General features: G+C 38.2%; 1 protein-coding gene across 1 annotated transcript in view; it reads left to right on the top strand.

The window, feature by feature from the left end:
- Positions 1 to 12,166, top strand: part of SATB2 (SATB homeobox 2) — a 189,364-nt gene that overhangs the window by 211 nt on the left and 176,987 nt on the right. Inside the window, 2 exon segments of the mRNA XM_007469194.1 lie at positions 1 to 531; positions 1,763 to 1,990. The exon segment at positions 1 to 531 is cut by the window's left edge and continues 211 nt beyond it. Of these exon segments, the coding sequence (XP_007469256.1) occupies positions 1,822 to 1,990 (169 nt within the window). The 5' untranslated portion in view covers positions 1 to 531; positions 1,763 to 1,821.

Genomic DNA, 12,166 nt, shown 5'->3' with positions numbered 1-12,166 from the left:
TTTTCCTCCCGCGTGCGGTCCCAGGTCCCTGCGCCTTCTCGCTTCTCGGTGGCACCGGCCCCACGGCTCCGGCCGCGCCTCCTCGCGAGCTAGCCGCCCTGCGAAGCGGCAGCCCCGGCCCGCCTCCGCCGCCTCCCAGTTTTCAGCCCTTTCTCGCCAGAACGGGTCTCCTTCCCGAAGGTGTGAAAAGGCTGTTTCAGCCTCCTTCTCTCTTCTCCCCTCCTCTGTCGCCTCCTCCCGCGCTCGCTCGGGTGTTCCTTTGGAGGAGCCCCCCTTTCCCTCTTCTCCTCCTCCCTCTACTCCCCCCACCCCCCATCATCATCATAACAACCATCGCCGCACTAAGAAGACACCCTGACCCAGGACCCTAAACGTTTGGACCTGGGAAAGAGGAAAGGGAGAGGAGGAAAGAAAAAGGAAGACTAGGAGAACACTGCAAGGCAAATCACCAGAAACTTTCCACCCTGGATTCTCTACTTTTGCTCCATGGACAGAGCCCCAGCCAGCCAAGTTACAGACAGACTGTGAGCAGTAAGTACTCAGCGCGAAGGCGCCCGCGCCAGGCTCCGGAGTTCGGGGAAGCCCCCGGTCCTGCTGCGTTCCCTCCCCGCAGCTCTCGCGCTGTTCGTTAGACAGCGCAGCCGAGGGAATCCGGGCGGAACCTTCGCCCTCAGCCCTGGCGCTCTGTCTCTGCATCACTCGCATCTCTTCTCACCTCTCCTCTGCCACCCCCACCTTGTCTCCTTGAGCCGTGGCCACGCGGCTTCTCCCACGGCCAGAGCGCCCGCGAGGATTCCCAGCGCACTTTGTTGTGCCGGGTTCCTCCTGCTTCTTGGGGATGTCAGTGACAATGTGAGTGCCGTTTCATCAGGTGTTTCCTCCGCCGCCGCCGCCCCCCAAAAATCCGGGGGTGCCGAGATCTGCGGGTTCCGCGAGGAGCGCGCTGCCAGCCAGGCGACCCAGGAGAAAACTTTTTGGAGAGATTTTAAAATTGGGGTTGATGAAGGCTGCTCCCGCACCAAATAATTTAAATGATTTTGCTTTTGTAATTTATGCGGAAGAGCTTTTTAAAAAATCACTCAGGATCGGATGAAGATGAGAACTTTCCAAAATAATAACGATTGTAGACCCCGCTTGAGGTTATTTTGATGAATACCGCCAAGTGTTTGGAGATGCTTATTAATGTGGAATCAGGGTTGATTTTGTGCAGAGTGTGTGTGTGTCCCAGGACGTGCTCGGCAAAGGTAAAAAGCGGGGATTCAAGGGTCTTTTTGGCAGGCCTTTGCCTACTGCTCCGCCATTCAGAGCGCATTCTTCTTGTGGTTAATTTGTTTTCATATGGACTTACGTACACCCGCACCCACTTTTTGAGTGAGTGAGATGTCTTCTTAGGAAGTTCACTCCTTCCGCAGCCCTGACCCCCCCCCGACAGCAAGGTCGGCGCACTGGAGAACGGTTTATGTCAACCCTGTCCCAATGAATGGATTACTTCTGGGCGCCCTGGGCGGACTTCGTGACCCAGAGCTAACTTCTGGGAGCAGCGACTGGGCAGAATCGCGGCACCCCAAGTTCTGGGTTTCCTTTGGGCCGCCCAGTGTAAGGTTGGGACCGGCTTCCCTGTTCGGGCCCCTCGGGCAGCGTGGGAGGAAGTTTGTGTGGCTTTGGTGCAGCGCTCTGCCACTGGCCTAAACGTCTATCACGTGTGTGAGCGGTTTTCCCTCTTTTTTTTCCCTCCCCCTTCCCCCCCCCGCCCCCTCCCTAGGTCCCTGTGCATTTTATTGCGACCTGCCGGTGGGAACTTTGTCTCCGAGTCGGAGCAGCATGGAGCGGCGGAGCGAGAGCCCGTGTCTGCGGGACAGCCCCGACCGGCGGAGCGGCAGCCCCGACGTCAAGGGTCCTCCCCCGGTGAAGGTGGCCCGGCTGGAGCAGAACGGCAGCCCCATGGGAGCCCGCGGGAGGCCCAACGGCGCCGTGGCCAAGGCCGTGGGAGGTAACAGCCCGGAGCAGGGAGGCGCGCGCAGCCCGCGGCCGGGTGATAAAGGCCCGGGTGTCAGGGTTCAGGTTGATTAGGCGATGTCGCGGTGTAGGATTACAGGAAGTGAATTCCAGGTTGCCAAATAATGCCCCCGTCGCCTTTCCTCTGCAACTGGTAGCTTCATCTCGAGTTAAAACAAGAAAGTGGTTTACCCGGAGGGTGGCATTTTTTGGGCACTTTGCCACTGTGTGCTGAGGTGTTGGCAGGTTTATGTCACAGCCAGCTAACTGTTTCTAGATTTTCCTAGAGAGCTTTTTAGTGATTTAACTCTTTTGCCTTGCCCCAGAGTATCTGTTGTAGGGATGAAGTTTAGGTGCGTTCGCTTTTATGGACTAATGTTTAATGCTCAGGTTAGTACAGGAGCAAGTGTTGGTGTTACTTTGTAGTTAGGACAGTGCTTCGAGACAAATGATTAACAACTGGGAATATTTCCAGCCACATTTCAAGTGGGAAATAAGGAATCACTACGAATCTGTCAGGCCCTTAGAGACTTTAATGCTACCGTTTTTTAAAAAATAAAGTTTAAAGTCATATGCATTTGTAACTTTGTTATGAATTATAGCACAACAGGTAAAAATAGCATAGTAGTCTTATTGACTGCCTGCTGTTTTTCTTTCCAAGAATTTAATATTACTTAAAATCTTTCGTAGTTTTTGCTACTTAAACAACCATTTTCTTTTAAAGTGGTTAGGGAAAGTAATTTTATAAAATAAAGATATGCAAGAAATTTAAACATTATTAAAATATTTTGAGGTTTATATGACATTTCCTTAGTTGTTTTTAAATATAAATGCACAGTTCTACGTGGCATACGGTTTTTTTGTGTTTGACATAAATTACTAGTTTAATCTTTTTTTTTTTGCTTCTAAAGGTTTTTTCCCCCCCTAATATTTTCAGTAGTAGTCTGTTTAATATAATTCTTATATTAGCCAGCCTGAAATGAAACAAAACCCTGGCAAAAGTTAGTGATAAATTCCCATGTTCTAAAGAGCCATAGTTTGTATTTCCAAGTAAAGCCTTAATTCGAAATATCCACTCCCTTTTAAAGACATTTTATAAACAGACAACAGACAATTTATAAAAGAACAGGTTTTTATTTTTACTTATTTTGCTATTACTATTTCTTCATGGTAGACATTCAAGATGGTTTGCCTTAGTTCCTTATATTAATCATCTCCCTTGAGAAGCACTCATTCTCTCAGTTTTAGAAGCTTTAACTAAATTATTTGACCATAGATTGTGGCTTATGTATCTTTCATTTTAGGGACTTGAAGATATACTTTAATGAAGCAAAAGAAAACTTGATAGTTTTGTGACTCACTTTTTAGAAATAGTGTTTATTAATGTGTTGTCTTGAGATTGAAGCAATAACTTCGGACTTTTCGGATCATTTTTTAGTATATGCATATAAGAAAGAAAAATACATGGTGAATATGGTGGGACCCAATGTGAGATGGTTATGATAAGTGCTGGTAATGTTGGATTGAAAAACTTTTGGAAATCCTTGGAGAGGATGTGTTCTCAAAGTGGCCTTATGCATTAAAGAAAAAAACCTGGACTGAAATTTTGGTTGCTTTCTAAGCTCACTAAATTGAAAGAAGTCTCTAAACATTTTAGAATGTAATGGTTACCAATCGTGCTTCCCTACAAAAAGTTTTTTTTCCCCTATATCTTACTGAAGGAAACTGCCTGATTTTGTTGACCTAGGGATACCCTCAGTGTAAAATAGTGGTTACTTTTCATATTTTCTGAGACTATAATTCACATTTGGCCACTTACCATAAATTTGATATAGACAAATATTATTAAGTCTTGGTGAGGAATAATAAATTTGTTTCGACAAGCTCGTATAGTCACTTTTTTCTGAGCTTTAACTTAATTTAGTAATATCAAAGGTCTTAGCTGCTTCCCAAACTGAAAATAAAGATGACATTATTTTGTCTCAGTAAGTACCATTTATGATACTTAACAGTAAAGCGGTTACAATAGTTTACCTATGGTGGATTTTTAAAGATTTTTTTATAAGAAAGATTTTACTTGATAGAACTTAATAGATTGTTTGGAAAGATTTTAATTTAGAAAGCTTTCAAATATAACAACTTAGAACGTAAAATTTCAATAGTACAAAGTTTTCTTATGAATGTTAATGATTATTTTGTGGGTTTAAGTTTATATAGTTTCCAAATGTACATTGAGATGTTAATAATTTTATTTCATTATGACTTTTAATCATGTATATAGACTGGAGAAAAGCAAAGCCTTTTTAAAAATGCACATTCTAAATTTTAGAAATGTTTAAAATATATTTCTATTTAGCGGTTCTTTTATAATTGAAATAAGTTTTTTTTTTTAGAACATAGAGTAAATACAAAATAGATTATATTTCTATCACCCTACCTCCTTTTGTTTAAATTTTCTTTATGAAGCAATATAATAAGTATAGAAAACTACAAAAATATTTGTAGCTCTGCATCATTTATTACCATTTTCAGATTTATTGCGGTCTTGTCAATGTTATAAATATGGCTATAATCATATATATTTTAAAAATAGAGCTCAAAATTTGGGAGGATGTATTTGTCAGTCTTCAGTGATTCTCTTTTTAAATGCTCTCCCCCTAAAAATAGGGGAAATCATTAAGTTAATTGGTTGCTCAATAAAATGTCAGTTTATGTTACTGCTTCTGATAAATAGGTGAATAAATGCTTCTGAATGCATTGGTTGCCCTAATTCTGTTGCTGTTATTCTACCTTTTTTAGGGAGAGAGAGAATTTGCTATGTTTTTGATGAGAACTAAAAAAAAAAGAGACATAATTTTAGTGTCTGGATTTGACTAGATGAGGTGGTAGAAACACTGTCACAGTCTTCAGGGTTCTGTTTTAATAGGGGACTTAAGAGTGTGTTGTTTACAATGTGGTTAGCTTTAGAAGACTATTAGAAAGTAGATCAATTTTGTTTTGTATTTCTAACACTTTGTAGGCTATATTTGCTCTCTTCTAAGCAGTGGGTTTTAAAGCATGTATGTAATAAAATATAAGTGCTCATATGTGTATGACAGTCAGCTTTTATAGAAGGTCCTGGAAAGAAAAAAAGGCTAATATCTCTTTAAAAAACATATGAAGGCTGGGAGAGAGTTTAGAGCAAGCAAGAGCACCATGGTGTTGACAGCTTTATATCCCTGCTGGGTAACATTCACTTACTAGAATTGGCGTCCTCTCTCAGCTAGTAATTCACTCCATAAGGATTTTGAAAAAGGATGATTAATGGTGGGGAAATTTATATTTGTGAAATTGTTGATTAAAACTTACAGATCTATTTGAAGATTTAGAAAAAGAAAAGATTATTAAGGATGATGAATATAAGAATCACATGATTCTTTTACCACCATTAGCATAAGTACCTAAAATGTTCTGCTGTATGTAATGCTTCAGCCACACAACCTACAGCATAAAATGAAAGTGATGCCAATCAAGTTTCCAGAGGAAGCAAGGCATTCTGCTTTCCTCCTGGACTGCTGAAAGGCGCTGGCCAGTTGTGCTTTAATAGCAATAAATTACTGTGCTTCATTCATTGTTAACACAAGCATTTTCATTTTTTAATATTTGGCTTAAAGAAGAACTTTTCAGACAGCTTTATTTAAACTGAATGAACAGCGCTTGAGTATACCAGATGGTGTATTTGCTGATAGGAGGCATTAAACATCAGAAATCTTTTTGATATTTTTCATTTTCTTATGAATTTTGATGACTTTTTTTTGTGTTAAATCTTCTAGAGTTCAAGGAAAAATGTTTAAACACTGAGAATATCTTGATTTTTTTGAAAAAAATTAGCTTTTTGGGGAAAAATTAGTTTTTAAAATAACTTTAATTTTGTTGAAGAATTGTCTGTTGAAGTTATCTTGTAACTCTTTGACCCGAAGTAAACCTATTCTTCTTGCTACCAGGCAGCCCTTTCAAGAACATAACTGTCTTGTTGCAAGGGGGAAAAAAATCATTATGCAATACACACTGATGTACTCAAATAGGGAAGCAAATGTGATCATGATTGTTGCGCAGGGCCTCATTTAGAGCTGAACACTGTCTACAACAACAGTTAGTTTAATTGTCTGCATGTGGAACATTTCCTTTTAGATAAGAGTAAAAGAAATGCAGTTCAGGTCAGGTGTAGTCACCATATGAGCAGTTGTAGAGAGATATTTTACTTTTTGAAAGGAGGGCAGATATGAAAGAGTATAGATAGTGACCTATTGAAATGTATAAAATATTTAGAAATTTGAAACGTATTGTCAACATAGGCAAAATGGAGAAAACTCATTAAATTCATTTTAACCTAGGATGTTATACCATTATGCTTGTAGGGAAGACTCATGTTATTACTTTAAAAGTGAAAAGGTTGTATTTCGGTCTTGTACTCCACTTTTTTTTTTTTTTTTTTAAGGGTTTAAGATCTTTTGAATAGAATGAACTTAGGCTTTGGGGTCATCCAACAGTCTAGCATGTCCTCTGTAGTTTTGCTGAGGTAGAAAAATAGCCCTCTCTAAAGTGTTTTCAGTCCTTGGCCTGTTATTAAAATAAAGATATACTTGGTTAAAAAAAGTATATGCAATGGAACATACACATTAAACAGAACATAGGGTATCCGCCCCTCAAAGTCTTGAGCATAATTTGATGTTTTGAGTAATTTTGGAAGCCTTATATTCCATCAGTAGAAACCCCACTGACCATTATATATTCAGGATCATCTGCAGTGAAATGTGTGTGTGTGTGTGTGAGTGTGTGTGTGTTAGAACTACATAGATGTCCCTTAAGGCATCTGTTTTCTAACCACTGCAGGCAATAAGCAGTATCCTCTTTTTTCAGGGGGTTGTGACTAAGAGTATCAGTCTGTACATCAGTCTGTTAATTCTTTTCTCCTTGTGTGAATGTGTGTATATATTTTGCCTATCTATCTCTGTAGGGAGGGAAACAGACTAATCATAATTCATTAGTTATCTAAGAATGTTAAGTTTGAGTTAAGAATATGGAAATCAGTTTTATTCCAGGCAAGGCATGGTAATTATTTGGTGTATCTGACAAGGTGTATCTGGTAAGCAGTCAAATTTGGTGGTACTACTTTGATAATTTAAAACTCTTTTTTTTTTTTTTTTAAGATTCAATGTGGAGACAGTTTATATGATATATAAATAAAAAAGACATTGACAGAGTTAGATGAATTTCAAATTACATTATTTTCTTTCATCTTTTTAGAGTTTTTAGGTTTCTTTTTTTTTTTTTGACTGAAAATAAGGTAGAAAACTTTATGTTTACAGTATAGAGCAAAATGACAATTTCTCATCATTAAAAAAGTTTTTTATAACTAGTAATCTCACATTAGGTGCCAAAAACATGTACATAGTTCATTTCATTTCAAGAAGCCAAACTTTATCTTACATAGCATGTAAATAAAGTTATTTATACTCTTTTACCTAATAAGTAGGCTTTTTTTTTAACCTATGTAACTAATGTGTGGTGACATAGTTTTACTATCTTCCTTACATGAATGCTGAGATACAATGGCATTTTGGAACATATTTAAGGATGGAGCATTTGACAAAAGTTGTATGTGTAACAGTTTGTCAGTGGAAAGTGACAAGTGGGAAATGACAAATGAAATGTTGGCATCATCACTCTTTATTTTGATAAAAATGTCTCAATTTGCAGTGATATAATACTGTTTCATTTTATTTCGTGAGTTGTGTGAGATGCATAAGGGGAATTTAGATTTTGTGAACGGAAAATTAGCAGCCTAAACTCTCTTTTCTGAAGCTTTGGCAGCAAGTTCCCCCTCCCCCCCAACTCCCCAAGAATAAGAACAGCAGTGAAATGTTGGATCTAACTCATACATTTTAACTCATTACTTTTTGGAAAAAAAGAAAGAAAGAAAGAAAGGAGGGAAGGAAGCAGGGAAGGAAGGAAGGAAGGGACAGGGAGAGGGAGAGAGAGAAAAGAAAGAAAGAAGAGAACTGAAAATGGTTTCAAGTAGGAGACATTTATGCTTAGCTCAAAAAATGAAGAGGAGAGTTTGCCTTTTGTTTTCTTTATAGGGATTTAAAAATGAGTGATTTCCTTCTGCTGACTTTGTATTGGGCCTTTCTCACTTCCAATTACCACTGCTCTCCATCCTTAATTTAGGGTGTCAATGTGGAGAGCCGTGAATTCCTTTTATTTTAAGGTGCAGCAGAGGTTTGGAAATGTCTATGTGTTAAAAATTGATTTTTATATACAAAGGATTCATCATCCTACTCCTTACGGATAATGTGATAGATATTTCAGAGTCAAAGTAGACTGCCCTGAGTGGAATTGAGGTATGAGTTAAAACCAAAGGCAGTTGAGGACTTACAGATTTCCAAAAAAGTACAGATGTGGCCTCTATAGTGTGTGATTCTCTGAAGTCAGTGAGCAACCAAACATTTATTTTCTTCTTTTACATGAAACAAGCCCCACAGGGACTTCATGCTATATAGTGTTTATGTAAAAATGCTCTATGGTGGAGTTTTCAAAATCATGGAACTCCATCTATACATATAATTTTTTTTGCTTTCAATTCACAGGATTGTTTTGCTGTTTAATAGCAAGTGATTTAAAAATTGTGGTAAAATCAGTATAATTACGAGGCAGTGAAAGGCTGCATCAGAAACAGTCTTCTACAACTTGTCTTTGGCTTCTCATTTGCAAAGTTTTACTTATTCCAGATTTTTTATTAACCAGGTAAAAATGACCTAAAATGGAGTAAATGTGCCATAGATATACAATTATGGCAGTTGGGCTTATGGTGTGTATTTTAACATTTTTAATTGATGTGTATACCTTTAAAAATTTTTTAAATAAACTAGTGACTATTATAGTTATTAGTTTGACAAATGCTTAAAATGAAGAAAAATCCTTAATAGAAATTTCAAGAATTTGAACCTTGCAATAAAGTTATGAGCAAATTATGGCAGTCTTATACTGTACTAAGAATATTATTTGTGTTTATGACACATTAGGGTAGTAAAACTCTCTGGGGGATGTATATTTCAATTTTAATTGCTCCCAGTATTATTACTGTTGGTTAGTGGGTGAGGCAGATTAGGTTCTGCCCTTAACTAGTTGCCTTATCATTGGAATGGAGTTCTACCTTAGCACAGTGGGCTGTTAAACTATAGCATAATGTAACAAAAAAGATTAAAAAGTTAAGGGGAAACTCTTCAAGCTACCGTATATGAAAAGGGGTGCATTTCACACCAGAGTAAATGTTTGGTGCCTACTGATGGTTGCACAGTTATTGAAATGTGCACAGCAGCTCAGTGACTTTTTTTGTTTTGTTGAAGACTTGCACAGATATGAACAAATTAATAGAGACTCTAGTTAGAGAAAATGATTTCCAAAGCACTAAGATCTGACAGAGGTGATTTTCACTTTTCATAGAAACAACTTTAACTTCATAATGTTAAACACAGATATCTTTTATTTCTTTTAAAAATATTTTTTACTTTTTAAAAAAATTTTGGCTACAAAGCAAGTGTATCCATTCTTTTATAACTGACTAAGATTGATTTTCAAATTTCCTGATTATTCCCCATATTAAAATTGCATGTTTTTCTTGCGTTGGTTCCAATTATTTATACATAACTTACAAGAAAAGCAAAAATTGATAGCTTGTAAGGAAAAGGCATTCATATCAAAACTCTTCAAATAGCAGTGTTCTCAAAACATTATTATTATTTCTTTTTGGTTAACAGAACAAGAGCTTTCTTTAGTCATAACCCAAAGATGCTAACAGAGCGGCATGATAGATGTCTCTTTAAGTGTCGTAGTAAAAGAAAATGACATGCCTTCTGAGGCAGTGGAGAGTTTATGTTGTTTCGGACCCATTTCCCAAGCAGTGATCGAAAACAGATTACAATAACAATTATACAGTCAGAAGATGCAATATCCATTTCTGCTTTAATTGAGTGAAAGAATAATAAAAACATCATTAAGAAAAATGAGGGGGACATGTCACACAACGTACAAATTTTTAGTCTTGAAGAAGATGCAGAATAACTCAAGTACTTTTCACTTACTTTGCTGTATTTATTAGCTAAAATCTGTTTTGGGGAGAGACCATTTGGTTCTTACTCCTCCCTGGGAAGTTCAGAGAGGAGCCCCCGGGAGGTAGTTGCTCAGGAGACATGAGAAGTGCTCACTGATTTGTGTTCATATATAGTTTACGATGGGAAATCAGTTTCTTATATTCCACCTGAGGTGTAACTACCTTCTCTCTCTCTCTCTCTCTCTCTCTCTCTCTCTCTCTCTCTCTCTCTCTCTCTCTCTTTCTCTTTTTCATCTATGTAAATGGAAGTAAAAAGTAATGAATGTTCCTCTTGTTACAAAGTCCTGCAAAGTAAGGGTTAGGTGTGGTCCCTGGATCTGCTGTTCTTCCTCCCCTGGCTGAAGGGGAGGGAGAAAGTTGAAGGTGAATAATGAGCACCCTTATTTTTTCTCGGTTCACGTGGGGTGTTGGGGACCCCGAGTTTCCACATGGACACATCACCTGACATTCATGTAGGTGACATAGACTGTCACCTGAGATGGACAGGCTCTGGCCTCCATCTGCAATCATTGGAACCATTGAATGGATAATTCTTCACAGTGCTGAGCCTCCAGCCCTCATTACCCAGAGTAGAGCTTTCAGCAACTTGGAGCGAGCTGGCTGGCAGCCGCTGAAATCAGTGGCTAGCGTTCTTTCACCTAGGCTGTATTTCTTACTCTATTCATAGAATTGCGTGTGCCTGGAAACTTGGGTGATGACAGTGGAGTTAGCCCAGACAGTGGAGTTAACCCCTGCTCGTTGTGGGGATACTGAAACCGCAAATGGTGTTGGCCATCAAAGCAGCTGGAGCCCAAGGTTGGACTTAGTGGACAGAGTTAGAGGAGACTGTTTCTTTGGTCTGTAGCTAAGAGTTTTCTTGGGTTCAATATTTAAAAACCTTCCTGAAAGCAAAATGAAAGGAATAAGATAGGCAGTAAACCCTTCCTGGTGGAGGTCTCATGATCCCAGAATTGTCCCAAGCATAATCTCTTTCAGACTGGAATTTATGTCATACAGCTCAAAAGGCTTTTTTTTTTTTTTTTTTTTTTTAAATTCAGTTTAGAGAGTCTAGTTAATAGTGCCTTCATTAAAATACTTTTGTCAGCAAAAGGTTTTTCAGTTTTAACATTTACATAACCTAACATCATCGACTAATGCCACGAGCTTTAAGGGTCTATTAGTGGTTCCGTTTTTTTTCTGGGCTTTATAATTTAAACCTAAACATTAATTCTGGGAGGAACTTGGCATAATGTCTTTTTGCCTTGGAGGGAATTTTTGTTGTACAATCAAAAAAAAAAACCTATATATATATTTTCATACAGTCACCTTCTCCATGTCTCCCCTCCCCTAAGTAAATAGCAGTCAAATAGTCAAGGTTTTAAAAGGGCTTATTTAAATCAAAAAAAGAAGTGATTATTTTAGGTGAATTTAACAATTTTCCATTAGTTCATATTGCAAACTAGTGCTTTTGATATTAACAAAAAAGATCTGTGAGGCTGCTAATGCAATGAAAATATTTTTCCTCTCTCTCATACTAAAGTCATGTGGCAAATTTTTTTTAATAAAATTATATTTGAGAACCCTTGAAACTTACAGATCACTTACCTGTCTTATTTATTAGAAGCTGAGAGGCGTAAAAGATTCTTTATGTCACCTGAAATTATAGCATTGACTAGGAGGAAAGAAGTTGGGATCTCAGTATTAAGTAATAAAGGGACTAAATTTCCCAGTATTAGTTATTTTGGAAAACATACTTAAACTAGGATTCTTAAAATGATCTTTTAAATATATGATATTAATACTATGTTAAAGTTGAGTTATTATAGGAATCTGGTTACAAGGTAATTGTGAAATTAAGAAACAATTGAGGAAACCCTGTGACGATCAGTTGCCATGATCTGCAGACCGGAAAGTGTTCAGAACCCTAGGAAGAATGCATGCCTGGAAATCGCTCATGGAGGAGGGTGAGGCTAAGTCAGGGTTCTCCTGAAGCTTTGCTGGCTTTCAGCTTACCAGGCTCCATTTAGACAAGATTTTGTC

Source organism: Lipotes vexillifer, unplaced genomic scaffold (genome assembly GCF_000442215.2).
Source record: "Lipotes vexillifer unplaced genomic scaffold, Lipotes_vexillifer_v1.1 scaffold648, whole genome shotgun sequence".
Lineage (NCBI taxonomy): Eukaryota > Metazoa > Chordata > Mammalia > Artiodactyla > Lipotidae > Lipotes > Lipotes vexillifer.
The sequence above is the reverse complement of the archived record's forward strand: the minus strand, read 5'-3'. Positions and strand labels throughout refer to the sequence as shown.